Raw genomic sequence first — 23,652 nt, forward strand, 5'->3', positions numbered from 1 at the left:
CTAAAAAAATTATTTAAGGTCAAAGGTTTAAAATATGTTTTTTGCTTTTTTTCTCCTAAACGGTAAGCGCTATCGCAAAAGTACCTTAAACAAATGTTGTAGACCATTAAATTTTCTACAATAATGGTTCTTATACATTTTTCTTACGAACCACCATTCCTGAGATATGGCGATTTCAAAAGTTGAAAAACTCGTATTTTTCATAATATGCACGCATTTCCGCTCCACCTGTGAGGTAGTGTACGTGGCGCTTTTTTTTTTAACGTGGTTTCCCCTGTAGGCCTAGTCCAGGATCTATTGTGGTTAAGTTTTATTACACATTATACCTACTATTAATTTTAAAAAAAACAGTGCTCTTGGTAATGATTATAGTCGAACGGATTATTGTTGATTTTGGGAGAATTTTAATTTGAGTGGTAATCTTCAAATGATACTTCAACAGTAATGTCTTCTCAGTCTTCTTCGCATTCTTTTTTCTCATCTTCTTGCGGAATATCTGGAAATCCATCTATGACAGATGTATCAGACAGATTGACAATGTCAATCTCATGTCTTACTTCTACACGCAATGGCTGGCTGCGACACTACTTTTGCATTGTTTAAAAGGGGTAAAAAATCAGTATTTAAAATGTTTGAAACACGTAATGATTTAATTGATTGTGCAGACGTATTCAAAAATATTGACTCTTCTCCACAAGTCATCATCACAAGTGGAATTCGCTTACTTCTCGCTATATATGGTGCTCCGAAAAAATTGATTCTATAGACAAGTATAGATATTTAAGTTTTGTTAAAAATACTCGGAACAATAAAATGGTACAACTTTCTTGTCTTCCTCCAACATCTGCTTCTGCCTGTCAACACTTATATCGTGTATACTATCAAGTTCAATTGTGGCTAGGTAATCAACTGAACCCAGAAGACTGGGGTTGGAGATTTATAGATAATACTTTGGGGCCGATTAAAACTTTACTGCCACCTGCTCCAGAGAAACTACTTAACATAATTTTTTGCAATTGCAAAAAGGGTTGTATCGCAAACTGTGGCTGTAAAAGAGTCGGATTGTTTTGTACACCAATATGTACTAATTGCCAAGGTTTAATAACTTAAATACAGATGAGGATTTTGATGAGGAGACAAGTGATGCATCTGTCATAGATGGATTTCTAGATATTCCGCAAGAAGGTGAGAAAGAAGAAAGCGAAGAAGACATTACTGTTGAAGTATCATTTGAAGATTACCACTCAGATTAAAATTCTCCCAAAATCAACAATAATCCGTTCAACTATAATCATTACCAAAGCACCGTTTTTTAAAATTAATAGTATAATGTGTAATAAAACTTAACCACAATACTCTAAACGTTCTCTAACCCAATGTCAGTACATATTATCAAAGCAAAACCTTTGAAGGCGGGTAAGGGGACAAAAACTCACAATCTATAAGATGTTTAATTTAAATTTGAATGCTTCAAAAAAGCAAGGGGGGCAAGCCCGCTTAAGACCTATACCAATTTTCAGCTCTATGCGAATTATTGTTAATTGAAACTGAAAATTATTGTCTATTTTGCCTGTGGTAACACTCAGATGCAAAAAAACACAACGGAAAATGTTATATTCTATATAATTCTGTCTAGTTTTATATTTAAATGTTATATTTTTTTTATTTTTAGCCCTATTTTTTTAGCAAACTTTATATAAATATATCAACTTAATTCGTAAACTTAGTTTATTATAAACGGTATGTCCACTTGCACCGTTTGTATAAACTTTGTTTAAAGGCTTAACAGTGATCGACTATATAATATTTTATTATAGTTAATCACTGTTTAGCCTTTAAACAAAGTTTATACAAACGGTGCAAGTGGACATTAGTATTTTACTTATTATAACAGTGTTAATTGAAAAGTGGTTTTTAACCCTATCTTTAAAACACCCTGTGCCATAATTTCGTGAGCAAATTTTCCTAAAACATAATTTTTCAGTCAGAACTATGTCTCGTGAATAATATTTTACTTTTTGACTCACGTCAGCACATGCCTTTGTTAATTTTCAAGAGCAAAGTGAACTTGTCAAAAACATTTTGCAATTTTTTCAATTATCGTTACTTTTTTATGTATTCTAATAATACTGAGGTGGCTTTGGTGATTATTGTTGTGTACAATTGAATTTGGTTCTTAGTGTCGAAGAGTGTGCAAAAGTCATTGATCTTGTTGAAGATGGCCGAAATTATGAATATTCGCTTGGTCCTTGAAGAAGAATAGAAAAACGGAACACAATATATTTGCAGCCTCATTAACAGTATGAACCTATTGTTAATGAGGCCTCTAGTAAAATAGGTAGACCTCTAGAGACAGTTATAGATGCCAGGGGAGGCAATACAAAGTATTAGAGTATTTGTTACAAGTTTTTTGTTTGTTCACTTAGTTATTGCAGTTATTTTTTTAATATCCTTAGTTCTGTTAGTGTTACGAATATTTATTAAAATCAAGCCTCTATTGCTACTTTTTAACTTTTTTAAATTTTAATATTATGTTCGAGATTATGTTCTAATCAGTGTCGATATGACATTATGACAATATTCACCAAAGCCATCTCCTCATATTTAAAAATATCATCAAAAAGTAATAATAATAAAAAATATTGCAAATTGTTCGTGGCAAGTTCATTTCGCCTTTAAAAATTAACCAAGGCATATGTTTACATGAGTCAAAAATCAAAATGTGCCGGAGACATTGTTTTGATCAAAAAATAATGTTTTAGAAAAAGTTTCCCTTCAATTAACCCTTTCTAACCTTTCAATTAACCCTGTATAATAAGCCAAATACTAAAGTTTATCAAAAATTAGTTTATTTTTTTCTTTGAATTTTCTTTTTTATGTTTGAGCAACTGCCACTGGTACTACACAGTACTGAACAGTAACAATTTATAAGACGGTATATTATTAGGCTATAAGACGGTTTTGATACTTAATAGTAGGTACCATGGTTTAATGAGAAAAAAGTTACAATGATCGAGATACATTTATTTTAAAATAGTTTTACAAATAAAGACAGAAAAAAAAATAAAAAAAAATTTATCCTGAATTTTATACTTATTTCATTTTGATTTTATAATATCTTTTTAAGTATTTTGAAATTTCTTAAATTCCAAAATGGGGGATTGAGTCATTTAATTGGGCTAAAATTGCAAAATTGTGATAATTTGGCCTAAGGGTCCCATTTATCTTTTCGATAACATAGTTTAGTTATAACCAGTTATAACTAAAATAAGTATTTGATAGAACTTAGTTATTCTGTGATGGAACATAATAAGAAAGGCCAATTTGCTTTATTTTAATGAGTTCTTCAAAAAGTTTCAAGACGTTTTTCTCTAAAATATAATAGGAAACTCCAGGAAAATCTTTTATTCCTCATAGGTTTAAAATTTAAGTGAAATTTTTCATACTCATGTCGGCAACATAAGGTTTTTGTTAATAGGTTAAATATAGATATAGACACAAATAAATATAAGATTGGTATTGACAGAAATATTAGATATATCTACTACGGAGCGGTCAACAACGATAAAACAAAAAAAAATAAAAATAAAACCAAAGGTTCCAACCCCCAACTGTAATCTGGCAATACTGTATTAGAGAAATATAGAATTAGTGATTGATATTGATGCTAAAAAAATTATTGTCTATCGAAAAATTTTAGCAGATTATGTCAATTCGTTGACATGATTTTTATTGCTTTTCTTTATATCCTTGAAAAGTTTGGACTTTATCGACATACTTTTTTATTATAACAGTGTAGTATAGTAGAAAATAATAATTTTCTACAACATAAAAAAAGATATACTCACATAATCATGATTTATTTTCATCCCGGCTTTCAAGGCAAAGTTAAAAATAAGGTTCATTTTTTCTTTTAATTTCATAAAACTATACAGGATGAATCTTAAATAAGGGCAAATATTTTTAGGGGTGGTGTATTTCGACCCCTGGAACACGTCTGAGATTTTTTTCAGAAAAAAAGATGTTGAAAATTGTGCATTTTCTTTTAAATTTTTTTGTATATTTTAGAAATTTTTTAGAACTGATTTCTTAATCTTTGATATTACCACGGTTACGGCTCTAAGAGGGATGCCAATACAGAAAGATTCCGGTGGCTTACATTTTTTTTTAAATATAAATTATTGTTTTTTTTTAATTTTCAAACTTGAATAACTCGGTTATTTTGGACATATATATAAAAACGGTAAAGAGAAAATATGATCGAGATCTACCAGGCCTGAAATATTTGCCCTTATTTATAACTCACCCTGTATAAAACTTATTACTAATTCCAAATCTATTTTATTGCATATTGGACACCATCTAAGAAATATTTTTTCGGAATCATCTATTTTATGGTACCTTAATATGCGTTTTATTCCCAACATTTATGACGAGCACGTAACTACCTGTACTTGAATTTATAAATTTGTTGTTAAAATTAAAATATAAATCTAACAAGCCAAAAAAACTAACTAACTAACAATTAAATACTTACCCCATTATGATATTTCTGATGTAAGTTCAACTCAAACGGAGCCTGGTTCAACTAAACGTTACGGACATGAGTTTAAAACGTGAATAAGTAGATACCTATTTATCTAAGTGTGCTTTCTCTTAGCAAGTATCAGATATTATTTTACTTCGAAATTTATTCTGCTTGACTAGGATGATTAAATAAAATGTAGTATTGAATATTGAATGACTTACCCTTTTTGGCGGTGATGCCAGATTTCCTTTTATCAGTAAACGCCTTTAAAATTTTAGATTATATTAGCAATAACGAAAGAAGTAGTACATTAATTATATTAAAAGCGAATATTTATATATTTATTTTTGTATAAAAAGACTATAATATACATGGTGGCAAAAATAGTGTTTTCAACTTGTGTTCAAACTTTAGTGGGCGATTCTACAGGTAAAAACGAAACAGAAAGTTCCTATAAACATATGCTCTAAGATGCTTTCCGAGAAAATTACAACCCTCGAAAGGGTAAAAAGAATAATATATTTTGCGGAGGATGTCACTTGGGATAAAATATGATCATGTAATTGTCAAAATATAATTTTACTGTCAAGTGACTATCAATAATTGCGAATAAGACTGCCTATGTCTGCGCCATATAATTATATTCGACTGCCGTAAGACTGAAGCCAACAACTGCCAGCGATTGCCAAGAAATTGTACATGTAATTCCAATAGTGGGACACCCTTCGATATTTTGTTTATTCTTAAGAATATTGGTAAACCGTGTTCTCTGAAATTTGTTATTGTCACACACATTTTATTCCCAAAGCAAATGACAATCGTAAAAGTTCGAAACTGTTTTTATAGGGCCCTTTCATTAGGGTAGAAGGTGGTACTTGTGGTACTTATTTATCCTAATAGATACAGCAATTTCAAAAAATAATATAAAGAGTACGATAGGGAGACGCGATATCTCCAAAGCTGCTTACAGCAACATTAGAAGAAATCTTTCGTCAACTGGACTGGACTAGCAAATGATTAAAAATAGATGGAGAATATTTTAATCACCTAAGATTCGCTGATGACATAGTCCTAATTGCCAATGGTTCTGAAGAACTACAAGCAAAAATTAACGAAGTAAATACAGCCAGCAATAAAGTAAGTCTCAAAATGGATTTAGCAAAAACTAAAATAATGTACAACGAACTAGTAGACAGAAAATATATTCTAACAAATATTACAACACTGAAAATAGTAGAAGAATATATATATTTTGGACAACTAATACACAGCTCGGAATCTCTAGTATAAGAAATCAACAGAAGAATTAAGTTAGCATGGAGTACTTATGGAAGAAGCTCAATCATACTCAAATCTAAAATGCCACTTTATCTAAAGAAGAAAACATTCGACTAATGTGTACTACCAGTCATGACCTAGATACTTAAAACAGACCTCACAACGCTTACTGGAACAAAATAACTGGGAATAATGAAAAAAGACCGAAAAAAAATAGAGTCAATACGACAAAAAATCCAGGTAATAGATGTCATACAAAGAAGACACCTGGCAAGCAGAACGGACAATAGATGGACCACAAGAATTACAGCGTGGTACACACGAGGAAATAAGAGATGTAGAAGAAGACCAAACTGGAGATGGGACCATGATATAAGAAAATTAGAAGGTCATAGTCAACTATAGTCAAACAAACCCAACTACAAAGAGAGTATCTAAACATGTGAGGGAAGATACACCATAATTGGAAATGGTTGAATAAGCTAAAAATGATGATGATGTTGATGATATCTGGCATGCAAATACATTCTTAATTGTTTAAACACACTCTTTTGTCACTCTACAGCTACAATTTTCTATGATTTCTCTAAGGCTTTCGACTGTGTAAATCATAATATTGTAACAAATTGCAATACTATGTATTCAGGGGAGTGCCGCTCGACTTAAGTCATATCTTGGCAACAGAAGGCAGCTTGTGAGGATTGATACGTCTATGTCTTCTTGGAAGTACTTTGCCCTATTTTGTTTCTGGTGTTTATCAACGACATTGCAAATCTAGACATTAGCGGTAAAATCTTCCTCTTTGCGCACGAAACTAGTTTCACTTGGAGCGACACAGATGTTACGGTACTATATGTATAATACTATATCCAGTGACTTATGCACCATTAAATCTTGGTGCGATTCTAATTTTCTATGCCTCAACCTATCAAAATCTAAAGTTTTGTCATATAAAAGTACTATACAACCTTATGTACTTAATAACACCGCTACTGACGGCGTCGGCTCTGTGAAATTCTTAGGACTTTTTGTAGACAACGCGTTAAAATGAGACTTGCACATTGAAGCTTTATCAAAGAAACCAAGAGCTGCCTGTTTTGCGCTAAGATCAGTTTCTAAGGAACTTAACTTATCAACCTCTAGAATTGCCTATTATGCCCTTTTTGAGTCACATCTTCGTTATGCCCTTCCATTCTGGGGTACTTGTTGCGCAACAAAATTTGATCGTATTTTCAAACTTCAAAAGAGAGCAGTTCGATATTGATTGGGACTGAACAGTAGAACTGACTGCTAGAATTTCTTTAAAAATTTCAAAATACTGACTCTTCCTTCTTTATTCATTTTTGAATCCGTTTGCTTAATCCGCAAGCACATATCTGCTATTCTCGAAAAGCCATCTCACAACTATATGAATGCGGAGCACGACCTTTATCTGCCAACCCCGAGCTCAGAACTAGTTAAAGGCTCAATACTGTACAATGTCAAAAAATGTACAATCTTCTGCCTTTGAATATGAAGTCGCTTTCATTCTTTTCCGCATTTCGCAAAGTTCTCAAATCATACTTACTGGAGAGAGCCCTATCTGCGGTAAACGCAGAAATAAAATGACTTCTTTGTTGATGTTTAATCATGAATATAATGAACAATTTTGAATTTTAAAATTTTGATCATCTCACACACTGGTCAAAGGTCGAGTATTTAATATTTTATAACACTTAACATTATATCCATTTACAATTTTTCTATTGTAAAATTTTATTGATACGCCTTTTTTATATTCTATTTCTATTCTATTTGTAATTTTAATGACTTAATTGTTTTTGAATTTTATGATTTGTATTGTATATTTTTTATTATTTGTATATTTTTTATGCTTTGTTTGTTTTGTAAATGCTTTGTCGATGAAGCTATTTTGACTTTTTGCATAATAAAACATTATTTATTATTATTATTACTTCATTAAAATTCTTCCAGAATACCTATCACAAATTTTCTTACATCTCATGATTTCGCTAATATTAAAATGGCCAACGCAAAAATATCTTGAAAATCGTCCACCGTTTCCAACTAAACGAAGAGCATCTTTCTTACGTAACAAGGCCCTAGCTTCTTATGACTTTTGGTGAAGTTACTGTATCCATTAGGAATAAAAAAAATACCACCAGTACTAATGTAACAAATTTATTACAATACACTACAACTGACAACGCTGCTTGTCTGCTATGGAAATACAAATATACGTTAAAAACGATTATTTGTAATAAAATTCAATATTGACTCCGATATTTGCCTTTTCGAGGGAATTGTGATAATAGGATAAATATTCAAAGAGAACAATTAAAATAAGAATTTACAGTCATTGTAAATTAAGATTAATTATTTTTCTAGGGTGATATGTTATCGTTGAATAAACCATGAAATGATAAAACTAAATTTGAGAAATTAATTACCCATAGATATCTTATAATAGTTACTTAATTAGACATAAAGCCAATCTAGTTTTTCTCTGTCTTTATTTTTCTATAATTATTAATATTTCATTTATTTTATAGAACATAACATGTCATGAGATAGAGATAAAATCTGTGATCTTTCAACATAAATATTTTTAACTGTACAGGGTGTCCCAGTTTGATTGAAATCATACAGTATCTCCGTTATTAGTGAAGATAGAAGGGTGCGGTTTGCACAAACCAGTCCCATTTTTTGTCAAACGAAAGATGCCGTAAACAAAATTTTTATAGCCCTCTTCGTTTCTGAGCTACAGGGTCTTTTTAAAAATTTCGCCACTTGGGACAGCCCCCATATCTCCGTTATTATGGATGATGTCGAGAAGATGAAAACTGATTTTTGTAGAACTTTTTGTGTAGAATACAGTGGCGTAGTCTGTTTTTCTATGAAAAAAGTATTTTTGAAAATATGAACTGAAGTTATGTTTTTTTAAATGGAACACCCTGTATATTTATAAATCATATGATCCGTCTTGCTATGGCCTTCTCAAAAATATACATCACTCTATATTTATTTTTACTATTCACTGCAATATTTAAAATATATCATTTTCTTATTAGTAGGCCGTGATAAATAACAAAAAAGTCAGACAATGCCAGGAAATAAATAAATAAATAGGACAACTTGACATTTTTTACAGCAGAGCTACCTACCAGTTAGTCATCCCGGCGCCAAATATGTCCATGATTGGCAACAATGGATTTAAAAATCGCACCCTTTATGTAACTAAAAGTTTAATTGATATCAAATATAAATGTTCATTCTAATAAATATTATCAATAGAAAAATATTTTCAAAAAATTTAAATTTGTGTAAATTTCAGAGAAGATGGAAAATGGTTTGGAGGTGGAGGTGCTAACAGTCAAACACAAAGAGGAACTGTAGGAGTAGATTATCCAAATGGTAAGATTTCCGAATATTTCTCTTAATAATTCGATTGATTCAGCTGATAATTGGTTTATATCCATATAAAAAAACATGTTTATTTTTACCGGATTATAAAACAAATACGTAATAATAATAATACGTAAATAATAATTAAGGATTGGAAGAGAGAAACGTCTGCCCAGCAGTTAAAAGACCATACCATAACTTGGTATACTGATGTTTCCAAAACCAATTCGGGAATAGGGATCGGAGTATTTGGGTCGAGAACTATATACTCCGAACCAATGGGCACCTACCCTAGCATCATACAGGCAGCAATCTACGCTATCGAAAGATGCGTACAACTTACCTTAGATAGGAACTATCGGAAACAAGATATAGCCATCTTATCTGATAGTCAAGCAGCGTTAAAAGCGATCAACTCAGTATCAATCAATTCGAAATTGGACAAAGAATGCATAGAGAAGCTGAATAAATTAGGCAAAGAAAACAAAGTCCTCCTACTCTGGGTGCCTGCTCACCAAGGGATAGAAGGCAATGAAAAAGCAAATGATCTAGCTAGAAAAGGAGCGAACACTTTACTAACTGGACCAGAACCGTTCTGCTTTCCAAGTGGTAACCAACTCAAGAACTTGGAAGACTCCATCCTCAACCTGGAATGGGAATCATGCAACGGTCTAAGACACTCGAAGAAGTTTCTGAGGGCTTACGATCAAGACAAATCAAAGATCTTACTGGATTTAAGTAAGAACAATCTTCGGATTGTCTTCGGATTGTCAATCTTCTGTTTTAACAGGACACTGTCTCCTCAATGAACACATCAGTAGATTAAAACTAAGAAGAAACGGCGAATGCAGATTCTGTGGGGAAAATGGGAAAACACCAGTACACCTCATCACTGAGTGCGCCGAGAAGACAACCATTTGTGCCATGAACTTTGGTACGGCTGATATTGGAGATGGAGAACTACCTTCTATAAAACCGTCCCAGATACTGGCTTTTGTCAAAGCCCTGGGACTGTATGATGAGTTATAACGAAAGAAAAGGGGACACAATAGATCTGTAAAGTCGCAGTGATTAACCCCCCTCCCACTCATTCTAAATTCTACCTTCCTCTGCTTAGAGTGAGCCTTAAATAAGTTAAATAAGTACAAATATTTTTAAGGATGGTATATTTCAACCCCCCCCCCCGTCTATGCATTTTTTTTCGCGAGAAAAGAATAACGAAAAGTTTGTATATTTTGAAAAAGGATTATTTAAAAAAAATAATATATTGGCTATCATCAAGACAATTTTCAACCTATGTTGCCTTATTCAAAATCTAGCAGACATATCTCGGTTATTTTCGATTTTTTTTATAAAAGACGGTAAAGAGAAAATATGTTTTTTTAATCGAGATCTACCAGTCCTGTGAAAATATTTGCACTTATTTAAGACTCACTCTGTATGTTTTCAAAAAGCACTACATCTTTCACTGTACTACATCTTCATCAGGTGACAAAGCTAAATTAAATTTATTTTATGATGTGTTTAGAGTTTTCATTGTTGTGACAAAATATATTTACAAACATTAAATTATTAATATACGACAATGTACTTCAACAAGACAATGACACATTTAACATGTCATTTGGATGTCATTATGGCTTTCATAATAGCACTAGTGCTATTATGAATTCATAATAACACGCAAATTTTAAAATAAGAAACAAGCAAAAAAAGGTACCTAAATACGTTTATTTATTGTAAACATTAATTATAATATCAGTACAATTGTTTAAATTAATTCCAGACGATGACAGGTGAGTTGAATTTTTAGAAAGTAAATTTATTTCCTGAGTGCTTGAACTTGTTGAAGACTCAACATTGCCAGAAATGTTACCCAAAATATTACATGACACTTTTTTTATTTTCTTTGGAATTTTCTATATAGCTCTCTGCCACTGTGTTAGAGTGCCAACCACCATGTCTTTAAACAGTTAATAAATCCACTCCTGAATCTGCAAGCAACGACGCAGACGATCTACGGAAACAATGTCCAGTGTATTGTTCTGGATTTAGAAGACTTAGCACCAATGCTATTTTATACGACATTTTCCCTAAAGTATTAATGCCAATGGGTTGCTTAATACATTTTCCATTTCTGTACCCCACAAAAAATCGAGTATGCTCTGTGTTGCTTGGCCGCATCTTCGAACCATTTCCAACATATTTATTCCTTCAACATTCCCTTTTTTTCGTAATTGGAATAATGGCATGAATGCGTTGTCCTTCATCTTTAACATTTTGCAGCTGCAGATTTGTCAACTCGATACGCCGGCAGGCTCCCGCAAATCCCACTATCAATGAAACTTTTGTCAGGAAATAAGTTTTATCATCGGCTTCCAACAAAAAACGAGTTATGTCTTCTTTTCTTAAAATTCTCGATTTTTTACGTAAATCCTTCCGATTTTCTTTGTAGAAATGCAATTAAATGGACGTACTTACTAATATCTTCACTGATATAACTGAACATAGCATGGAATAATATACCCAAAGTGATGAAGCCTTCCTATGTTTTGAAAGATGTTCAAAATATGCCAGGAGAACCTTTTCGTTACTACTATTCTTAATTCCTTTCTCTTTTCATCAATCTTCAAATTTTACATAGGCTTGCTCGTACGTTTGTCTTGATTTTTCGGGAAGTAGGGAATCGACAACGTTTTGCGCAATGCCTTCAATATCCGAAGGGACACTTTCAGAATCAGAATCATCCATATTAATATTATTCTTTGCTTTTTGCTAAAACTGAACGTTTAACACAAAACTGAACATCAATAATTGAGTTATCAAAGTCAAAATGGAAACAATCAACAAGCACGGTTACGACGGCGCGGCGTCGACTAATATGGGCACCTGATAATTTTGAATTTTAATTTTTATGAGGATATCTCTGATATTTTAAATTAAATCAAATCTCTTTGGATCGTCCCTCGTGTCGCGTCGTAGATTAAATTTTGCCTTCCTATGTTTTGAAAGATGTTCAAAATATGCCAGTTAAATAATAATAATATGTTGTTATATGATGTTTAAAATATAACTAAGCCACAAACTTAACGTTACACGCGTTTCATTATAATATTCGTATCAAACTTGTATCATTAATTTAAAATAGTCATTTGTGTAACTAGTGCAAGGACATATTTGTAGCACGACGCATGCGTTTTCCAGCTCGAGACGAAATATTGAGCTGCAATCATGCTGAATGCAACAAATATAATTTTTGCTCATGTTACACACAACATTTTTTCTATGACCGAATTGAAATTATTATTAAAATGTTTATTGAAAAGTTTTTACAGTAATTCACAGAAAATATTATCACTAACAATAACACTATAAATAAATATTATTTATTTTTTATTTCTGCTCCTGGAGGTCTCACATGAATCGAAAACTCGTGGAATAACATCACATGAAGCTCGTGATAGCTTCATGAGATTTTTTGACACCCTCTATTGCCAAAAGCAAAAATAAAGACGAAGTTTTGAGTAACAACATTTTTTTTAAGAAATTTTTGTTACTCAGCTTATATATTTTTAATTTACAGGATCTGGTGCTAAAGTATCGTATGCTCATGCTAACGGCTATGGCCATGATGTCAGTGTGGATGCCATGGTGCCAGTGTGGTCCAAGAAAAGCCAGTATGGAGAGTCGACCTTAAACCTTGGTGGTGGAATCGATCGCCATTTTGGAGGATTTGAGGGCTCTCATACCACTGATAAACGTGTTGGACTCAATTTCGTTCACAGATTTTAAATTCCATACAGTGGGGACTGATATATCATTAATCAACATGGTTTGGCTGAGTTGTTATATTGTATAATAATATATTAATGATATATTTAATATTATTATAATTGTAATAATATATTTGTATAAATAATTGTAATAATATATTTGTAAATATATCTGTTATATATTCTTAAATAAATATTTATATTTAAAGCTACATAATATGTAATGTTATACTAATAAATTAATTACTAATTACTGCTATTACTATTAAATACTAATATTTCTGAGTTTTTAAAATATTGAAAGCGTCACCAATATTTACCATCTGTTTTCTTTCCCATTTTCTGCTACTATTTTTCTCACCAATATTTTTCTCTAATTTCTCTTACTTTTGCTTTTCAGCATTTTTTAAGCTCTTTAGAGTATTAATATTCAAAGTTTCGCTATCTGGCGTTTAAAGAGGCTTGGCAATGCCCCTGCCAAATCGAGCACAGCCGTACCATCTCGAAGGTTTCCAAACCAAACCAAACCATCTCGAAGGTTCTCGAAGGTATTAACGGCACTTTTGACCACCCTGTAACTTCGTTGATGATAAAGCTAGAATATTAATTTTTACTATATATAGAGACATACTATAGCTGGCTAGAATAACAAAATATCTAGTAATTATATCTCATAGTTAATGAATTTATGCTTGTTAAATTTTTTTTTAATTTCGATATTGACTCACTGACACATCATCAAAATTCTAAAGTACTTCTAGAAGAGTCACAAACTTCAAATTTTGAATTTTACGTAGTTTTAAGCTTATAAACAAAGGAAAAAATGAAAAATTAGCTGTCTAGCCACTACCGGTTGCTAACTTTCCAGTCGATAAAAACGTAGAAAACTAGAAGTGGTCTCTCTTTGATTCTATTTGTATATGAATGTAACAACAATAATTCAAGGATTATGAATTAGTGCCACTCAAATTTCTCTGACTTTGACAGTTACTCATCCGTCATCAAAATTAAATCCCGAATAATTTATGAAAAGGAATACAAAATTTTCAAAAATGGAAACATTTAAAAAACGTTCATGAAGAAATATAGTTTTTAATCTTAAAGTATCATTTAATCTACCCTTGCGGTTAAAGTACTATTTTATCTACTATTTTTGATAGATATAAGACAATTTTAACAACTGCTATGGAAAAAAATATCTAAGTGCAACTATTCGAGAACACTTTAGTTTTTTTGCAAACAGATACCTACCTGTATAAAAACAGTCGAAGTTAGATGTACAAAATTAACAACAACAGTTTTTATAGACGTATCTGTTTGAAAAAACTAAAGTGTTCTCGAATAGTTGCATTTAAATATTTTAAATAGTTTTTTTTTGTTCTTTCTGTTTTTTAAGCTTCCGACGACGGGAAGAGATACCGGGTGTTGCATCGTCGAGCGGGACATAGGAAATCCCATGTAAATTTTAATGGGGTCAATTATTGGCTTCCCTAATTATTTTAGAGAATAATACTATTTAGGTTTATTGAAGAGCACTAAAACCCACATTCAAAAGAATAACTTTAGATATTTTTGATTAGCCCGTTTACGAGTTATCGCCGATTTCTTTTTAAATATTTCTCCTTTCTTATGGCCCAGTATTTAGTGTTTTTATTTTGCCCTGTATTTACTTATGAGCACCAGTCAAGGTAAAAGATACCTGTCAAATGAAGTTGTCATTTCAGAGATTTATCAATTTAGTGCTTTATTATTATTATTAAAAAGTCATACCTACACCGAAAATATTAGCCATGAATTACACTACCGAAGAAAAAGTATTGATGATTAAATGGTATTATCAAGGAAATAGTTATCAAAAGGTGTCGGACATGTTTTCTGCTCTGTATCCGAATAGACCGATACCTGGAAAATCTACAATCGCAAGGAATATCCAGAGATTTGAGACCAAAGGTACCCTAATAAATAACTGCAGATGTGAAGCAAGGCAGGAACAAAGAGAAGATGCAAGAAATGATACTGACTTGGAAGTTTTATTGTGCGTGGAAGAGAACGATGGAAAGATCAGCACAAGAACACTTGAGGATGAAATAGGAATAGACCAAGTGTGGTCTGGTTTATGTCGTTTCAAAATTCGAAACGTTGTAGTGACAACGTTTCGAATTTTGAAACGACATAAATACTATTTCTTCAAATATGAAAAGCACCAAGAGCTACGAGATGGGGACGAAATACGGCGGCAGGCGTTTTGTTTTGATATGATGGAAAGAGCAAACACGGATAGGGAATTTTTAAAAAAACATATGTTTTACTGACGAATGCACGTTTACCTTAAATAATGAATCCAATGTTCAAAATTATCGATATTGGAACAAAGAAAACCAACACAGGTTTGTCGAAACAAGGACGCAATATCCACAGAAAGTAAATGTTTGGGCAGGGATATTCGGACGCAATATTATCGGGTCATTATTTCTTACGCGAAATTTAAATGCAGAATATTATTTGGAACTACTCGAAAATCATATTTTACCTGCTTTACATAGGTAGGGAAAATCAGAAAGTTTGGTACCAAATGGATGGCTGCCCGGCACATAGTACCCTGGCTGTTCGGGAATACTTAGACAATAGTTTTAACGGAAACGTTATTAGCCTAAATCATATACTAAATTAGCCAGCAAGGTCTCCTGATATTTCGCCAAATGATTTCTTTCTCTGGGGCCATTTAAAAAACAGGATATACAAGGATAAAAAATACCCAAATCTAGACGAGTTAAAAAATGCTATTTCTGCCGAATGCAATAGAATTTCTGTTTACCAACTAGCCAATGTAAGAAGAGAATTTTATGATCGCCTGGGTTATTGTCTGGCAACTGGTATGTCGATGGAGGAATATTTGAACATCTTCTTAAATCCTAAAGTTCTAACAATTTAATAGTACCTAAATTAATAAGTTATTGAATATTGTAATAATACTATAATTAACCTTGTAATTGATTACTTTATTTTACTTTAATTTATATTAATTTGTATTATACATCTTTAAGATTTCCGATGTAGGAATGAGTTTTCAATAATAATAAACCACTAAATAGGTATATTTCTGAAATGACAACTTCATTTGACAGTTATCTTTTACCTTGACTGGTGCTCATAAGTAAATACTGGGCCATAAGAAAGGAGAAATATTTAAAAAGAAATCGGCGATAACTCGTAAACGGGCTAATCAAAAATATCTAAAGTTATTCTTTTGAATGTGGGTTTTAGTGCTCTTCAATAAACCTAAATAGAATTATTCTCTAAAATAATTACGACGATGCAACACCTGGTATAGGTACTTCCCGAAACTTTAAGCATGTTTTTGTCCATTGGGAAAATTTGTTTATTAGTAAATTAGTCACAGTACTGACAATTAGTCTCCGTTAGATTAACGCAGCAGTGTTTACAAAAAATAACTATTTTATTTTGTAAATTTTCTTACAGTTACAAAATACCCATAGGATTTTTTGAAGAGATAAATCCGCCACAGAAGTATAGACATTTTTCACACATAGTATATTAAAACAAAAAAATATAGCAAACAATAATTTATTATCTTAAAAGTATAACAGCTGCGTACACAAAATTAAAAACTATTATGCGAAATCAAAAACTACAGAAGCATCATTTAAAACTGTTAATTAACGATTGATGATGGATTTATTATGATGGATATTTTAGTACATATTTGTTATATTCAGAAACATAACATTTTTTTATGTTAAAGTCGCAGTCTTATTTTACAAATTTGCGAAGTTTAAAAACTATGATTAATACTGGCACCGAATCTTTTGTCTGTCGAATGGGTTCCTCCATATCCAGTATGGCCGCTTATTCCTCCGCCAACATTGAGCGTTGTTTCTCCATGTTTGTTTTTATTGGACCATACTGGAACGCGACCGTCGACACTTAGATCATGTCCCCAGCCGTTGGCATGACCATAGCCTACTTTAGCTCCAGATCCTGGAATAAATAATCAAACATTATAATCTGTCTATACACATGTATAAAAGATCGACTAATCATCTACAGGGTGGCGCACCTCATTCGCATCGGTTGATTATACGAAAACGGAAAGATCCAGAAACAAAGTTTTTTATGTGTATACAGGGTGGCGCACCTCATTCGCCTCGGTTGATTATACGAAAACGGAAAGATGTAGAAACAAAATATTTTATGGGTATATATGGGGAGACAATGTGCACAATTTAAAATTATTTTGAAATATACAGGGTGTTTCAGAACTAAGATCCATACCAAAGTTATATTTTTTTCTTATGGAACACCCTGTATTTTATTTCATTTTTGGATTCTTGGGCCCAAAAAAAGACCTTTATTATAAGGATTAAATATGTTTAACACCAGCCATCTTGATTACAATTTTACTGAAAAATAGCTTTTTATTCAAAATCTGAGCCAGATAGGTATAGGAAACCCTAATATAGTTTGAAAGAGCATTTAAATCTGCTTCGACTTATTTAAAAAAATACATAGTGTTGCATTTGAAATAACGAAGTTTTTATGTAAAATAAATATTTAAAATAGACCAGCAATTTTTGATACCCCTGTATACACTTAAGGAAGGAATAACATTTTTCTGTAAAGTTTATTTCTCTACCTTTAAACTCAGCACAAGAACTAATTCTGAAAAGTAATGTACAGGGTGTTAATAATATATTCTATTGTAGCATGCAAATTTAAATATCTTTAAATATCTCAAAAACCAAAGATTTCAAACATATTTAACCCTTATAATAAATACCTTTTTTTGGACTCAAGAATCCAAAAATGAAGTAAAATATCGGGTGTTCCATAAGAAAAAATATAACTTTGGTTTGGATCTTAGTTCTGAAACACCCTGTACATTTCAAAATAAGTTTAAATTGTGCCCCACATTACCTCCCCACATATACCCATAAAATATTTCGTTTCTACATTTTTCCGTTTTCGTATAATCAATCGAGGCGAATGAGGTGCGCCACCCTGTATGTAGAGAGGCAATGTGCATAATTTAAAATTATTTTTAAATGTACAGGGCGTGTCAGAACTAAGATCCATACCAAAGTTATATTTTTTCTTATACAACACCCGGTATTTTATTTCATTTTTGCATTCTTGGGCATAAAATAACGTATTTATTATAAGGGTTTAATATGTTTTGGTTTTTGAGATATTTAAAGATATTTGTTTGAAAAAAAGTTTCTCAACACCCTGTACATTACTTTTCAGAGTTAATTCTTGTGCTGCCTTTGAAGCCAGAGAAATAAACCTTATTAAAAAATTGTATTGCTTCCTTAAATGTATACAGGGGTATCAAAAATTGCTGGTCTATTTTAAATATTCATTTTACATAAAAACTTCAATATTTCAAATACAAAACTATGCATTTTTTAAAATAAGTCGAAGCAGATTTAAATGCTCTGTGAAACTATATAAGGGTTTCCTAAATCTGACTCAGATTTTGAATAAAAAGCGATTTTTCAATAAAATGGCAATCCAGACGGCTGGTGTCGCCATGGCAATTTGCTAGTGACAGTTAGTGCTATTTTCAAAATCGACAATAATTTGTGAACTTTATTTAAATTTATAACAGTTTACTTTTATTTAATTTACCTATAACAGTTTAATAAAAATTAAAAAGTAGTTCTTTGATTTGTATTACGATGACTTGTAGATATATTGGATTTTCTATAAAAGAACCAATTAAGGCAAATACATTTTCTTCACTTCCAACAACAGGTTTCTACCTAATAGGTTTTTCATATACCTCACTATCAGCTCTAGGAAATAGAAAAAGTAGTTTTTCAAAGGAACGCTTGTCAAGAAAATTCCTATTTGGATATCTTTGAGCTTTAAGCAACAAGCAATTGTCCTCACAGAATAAAATCGCTAGTAACAGATACATTCCTTCTGCTAGCAGATACTGCTTTATTTTTATTATACTTACTTATTACCCGTATGTAGGTAAATTAAATAAAAATAACCTGTTATCAATTTAAATAAAGTCCATAACCTAATACTGATTATGAAAATAGCTACCAAGTGTCACCAAAAAATTGCCATGGCAACACCAGCCATCTAGATTACAATTTTATTGAAAAATCGCCAGATAGATATAGGAAACCCTAATATAGTTTGAAAGAGCATTTAAATCTGCTTCGATTTATTTAAAAAAATACATAGTGTTGCATTTGAAATAACAGTTGAGTCCTAAATAAGTGCAAATATTTTCAGGGCTGGTTAGATTTCGACATAAGAAACATATTCTCTCTTTATCGTTTTTCAAATAAGTCCAAAATAAACGAGTTATTAAAGCTTGAATAGTAAAAAAAATGATTTATTTAAAAAAAAAATTAAGATCCTCCGGATTGTTTTTTGTATTTGTATCCCTTTTAGTGTCGTAATCATGGTAATATTAGAGAGATATACAGAAATTACATAATATACAGAAAAAAACATAATATTCAGAAATTATACCATCCGAGAATTGCGATGAACAGAGAGTTCTAAAAAGTTTTCTAAAATATACAGGAATATTTAAATGCACGATTTTTAATATCCTTTTTCTGCTCGAAATATACAACACCTAAAAATATCTGCACTAATTTAAGACTCACTCTGTATTATAATCATATATCTACCATTTTCGTTAATAAGAGATAATCTAGCATTTTTTTCATTTATATCTGTCTAAGGGCTGAAACCTTTGGTGTTACCACAGATTATACAGATTATAATCTTTGTTTTTTCTTTATTGTTTTTCGTGGTTCCAATTTTCGGAATCAGGCACTAGTTAGGTCTAGACTAGTTTGCGCACATAGCACGCCCACTTATGGCCTCTAAAATTGTGCACAGCGCCTGACCGGCACAGTTATTAGAGAGATATCGGAAAACCGAATAGCGTCATCCAGTATTTACGCGTATCTTATCATGGTTACGATATGCGCAAGTCAATCAATAAAGGTGCTCGGTGGCATAGAGGTACAGGCTCTCGTCTACCAATCTGAAGGTAGTGGGTTCAATTCCCACACCCGGCATTTGATCAGCCGACTATTTTTATTAAAATAAAAATAGTTTGGGTACCTAGGTTGACTCAGCCTGAAATGAGTACTTGGGATTCACAATCCTGAGGTAATAATAGGCGGTTGAAGCGTAGTGCTAGCCACATTATCTTCCTTGTATGGCTCTAGTATGGCAAGCTGTACCTTGCTACTCCCAAGGCGTTAAACGCTATATAAGGGAGCTATTATTATTATTATATTTAAGTAGCTGGGATTAGTTTTAATTAAATAAATATGGCTTAAAATATGGATTCCACTTCTTCCAATACTAAAGCACCTATAAAGAGTCTTAGGTTTACAGCAGATGACGACTCAGCCCTTCTAAGAGAATTTGTTGCTTGTTGCCCTAAACCCACTGACAGACGTTGAACAATAAAGCACTGGAAATAAGCACTTTAGCACTTTAGTTTTAAAACACCTAGTAAACAAAACAATTTCAAAGTTTTAAATTCAAAGTTAGGTTAAGTTTAAATAGCGGACGCGACGCTATCAGAATTCTTTCCGATCCGATAACTATAAATGAAGAGAGTTAATACCACCTCACATAAAGGAAATAACACCTGGCCTTATTAACGTCCATGCACGCTATTCGGTTTAGCGATATTTCTCTATTACGCTTGTTATTTTACGCGAGTTTATTTTTGCGCACAGGAAATTTGACTCGTTTGCACATCGTCATAAAAAACAATTTTCGTACCACGAATTAGGGACAAGATTTTTATCTGTATACTTAGAGGATACCTAATCTGTGGTGTTACGACAAATAAATTTACAATTTTAATACAACCAAAGGATATAAGTAAAAAAAATTAAATAGTAAAAAATATAACGTACCATTTGGATTCTGAATACTAACTCCTCCACCTCCACTATGGCTGTTGGCTCCTCCTTGGCCTTGAGCTGACCAATCAGCCGCTCCTCTACAAAATATCTTAAGTAAGAACCTCTTGGAGTAAAATGGCTTATTATTAAGTGAGTTTTGACAGTTAAGTAAGAAACTGTAATGTGTAATTTTCCTTAAAAATATGTTTATTTGCCATCGTACAAAGCACGCTTAATCACAAAACTTTTTAATTACACTGTATTATATACCAGGTGGTACATCGTCGCGTCGTTGGAAACATAGGAAATTCCATGCACATTTTAAACTGTCCAAATATTGGCTCCCCTATTAATTTTAGAGCTATGTTGTAAATAGTTTTTTAAAGGTCTGCTTATGGATGAAAACACATCATGCCAGTTTTGGACAAGCTGATTTTAAGATAGCTGTGATAATTTGTTCATTAGTATTTAACGTCAGAGTTTGTTTATAGTATGTGGATTTAAATGTGTTTGTTGAGATTTTGAGATTAATAATTTGAGTTTAATACTACACAGGGTGGTTCGAACTGTATTCCGGAAACTTCGGCAGCATATTTTGCAGAGGAAAGTAAGTAAAAAAGTTCGTATAAATGTATGTCCTAAAATGCTTAGTTTCGGAGATATAGGGTGTAGAAGTTTCATTTTTATTTCGATTTTTTCCAAATAATTTATGAAGTAACGTCAATATTTGGATGAAAATTGGCGACTGGGAGTTTTTTGACATGAGAGATTTGATTTTGATGTCAATATGACTCCTACTTGTAGAGGGCGCCCACCTACATATTTTTAACTGATTTGAAAAGTAATAACTTTCGCCCGCACCTGTATAAAGCTAATGAGTAAAAACATAATAATATGTACATTTACGACGTTTTTTACGTAAAAAATGTCTCTTGGTAAAATCGCTACAAGAAATGGTTCTTGAGATATTTGGAATCGAAATTATCAATACCTGTCATCACTGACGTAAATTAAACGTATTGACTAAATAATTATTACTGACTGAAATCATAAATTTGAAATGTTTTGTGGCCAAAATTCAATAGAAACTGTTTTATCATCATTTTTTCGAAGAAAAATTTATGATTAATTTAAAAAAATAAACAGTTCTCAAATTTATCATATCAGTCAAATAACTATCTACTCAACATTTTTATTTTTTGTAAATAATGACATGTACTGACTACTTCCATTCTAAATATCTTGAAATTTACGTAAAAAATCACGGAAATGTATATTTTTTCACTCGGTAGTTTTATACAAGTGCCCGGTGGCGATGGCGTAGAGGTACAGGCTCTCGTCTACCAATCTCAAGGTGTGGGTTCGATTCCCACAGCCGGCATTTCATCAGCCGACTATATTTATTAAAATAAAAATAGTTTGGGTACCTAGATCGACTCAGCCTTAAATGAGTACTTGGGATTCACAATCCTGAGGTAATAATAGGCGGTTGAAGCGTAATGCTAGCCTCGTGCTAGCCACATTACCTTTCTTGTATACCAAACGGCTCTAGTATAACAAGCTGTACCTTGCTACTCCCAAGGCGTTAAACACTATATACGGGAGCTATTATTATTATTATTAGTTTTATACAAGTAGGGACGAAAAGTTAATACTCTTCAAAACAGTTAAACCACATGTAGGTGGCGCCCACTACAAATAGGAATCGTATTGACATCAAAATAAAATTTCTCCTGTCATAAAACTCAAAAAAAAAACAGTTTGCGCATGCAATGCGAAAACGAAAAATTAAATCAAATTGTTTAATCAAAAATAAAAATCAAAAAAATTTACCTTCTTTGACGGCTGACAACTGGAGTCAAATAGTACAATTGGCCTTCCTCATCTGTCACCAACAATGGAACAGCACTGGCAACAGCTAAAGTTACTGCTAATAAGATTAAAGACTTCATTTTATTGTTTATAGTTTAAATTATCTTATAGATGCAATGTTGTAAAGTCGAAATCAAAAGACTGAATGATTCTGCATGTGCAAATTTCTTCAATTTATACTAAATCTAGTGTTAGCGATGTGAAATCCCGCTGCAGCTGGACATTTGGAGCGTTATCAACACGGGCACGGACGGAACGCACAGCTAGAACTGTAATGAAGAGATTCTGTATTAGTTTCTTGTAAATGGCCAAAATAAAAATATTAATTTTTAGTTTTCGTTGTTATATTACAAATATTAATATGATAATATGTAGTATTATCACACTATTATTATTTTTTATTTCACAAATGTCAAAGCCTAATTCAATAAGTTTCAATTAACAGTGTAGGGCTTCTACAGTTTTAAAATAAAATGATTAATTAAGCTTTGGACGATGACATATAAGTTATTTTTAGGTAGAGAGATTTAATTTGTTTTTTAACTGTCAGAACTTCAACGGTATAATAGACATATCGAATAAAAACTAGTAGTATGGTTGTAAATTTAGACATTTTAGATACTTTTTTATTTATTTTATTTTGCTTCTGGCGACGTTAAGTATTTTTGTTGGTTAGGAAAATTTCTTTACTAGTAAAAGCTACTGAGCAGCTAGTTTCCTTGTGGTTTCGCTGTAGTGTTTACCAATTATTTTTTTTTAGATTTTTCTTCTAATTTCTAATGGTGAAAGACGCTTTTTTTGTGAAAGACGGTTTTTTCAAGGCATATACCGGGTGTATCTCAAAAGTCTCAACAAGACACGAAAAACATCATACGAT

The 23,652-nt window shown here is 31.9% G+C and overlaps 2 protein-coding genes and 1 long non-coding RNA gene across 3 annotated transcripts in view; 1 reads left to right on the plus strand and 2 right to left on the minus strand.

Moving 5' to 3' along the window:
- Nucleotides 1-4,706, minus strand: part of LOC115877461 — a 25,649-nt gene extending 20,943 nt beyond the window's left edge. The window contains exon 1 of the long non-coding RNA XR_004049354.1: nt 4,538-4,706. This is a non-coding gene — a long non-coding RNA (uncharacterized LOC115877461). The remainder of the gene's footprint in view (nt 1-4,537) is intronic.
- LOC115877460 overlaps nt 1-13,075 on the plus strand; it is a 14,449-nt gene extending 1,374 nt beyond the window's left edge. Inside the window, exons 2-3 of the mRNA XM_030893615.1 lie at nt 9,141-9,220; nt 12,795-13,075. Of these exons, the coding sequence (XP_030749475.1) occupies nt 9,141-9,220; nt 12,795-13,003 (289 nt within the window). The 3' untranslated portion in view covers nt 13,004-13,075. The remainder of the gene's footprint in view (nt 1-9,140; nt 9,221-12,794) is intronic.
- A 3,478-nt stretch (nt 13,076-16,553) lies between these two features.
- On the minus strand, nt 16,554-22,928 carry LOC115877462 (transcription elongation factor SPT5-like). Its single transcript, XM_030893616.1, has 3 exons — nt 22,737-22,928; nt 20,916-21,001; nt 16,554-16,983 (listed from the first exon to the last, which is right to left on the minus strand). Exons 1-3 carry the CDS (start codon nt 22,853-22,855, stop codon nt 16,778-16,780), a joined length of 411 nt encoding a protein of 136 aa, XP_030749476.1. The 5' UTR covers nt 22,856-22,928; the 3' UTR covers nt 16,554-16,777.
- Between the last annotated feature and the right edge of the window lie 724 nt (nt 22,929-23,652).

Source organism: Sitophilus oryzae, unplaced genomic scaffold (assembly GCF_002938485.1).
Source record: "Sitophilus oryzae breed Bouriz unplaced genomic scaffold, Soryzae_2.0 scaffold_1494_pilon_pilon, whole genome shotgun sequence".
Lineage (NCBI taxonomy): Eukaryota > Metazoa > Arthropoda > Insecta > Coleoptera > Curculionidae > Sitophilus > Sitophilus oryzae.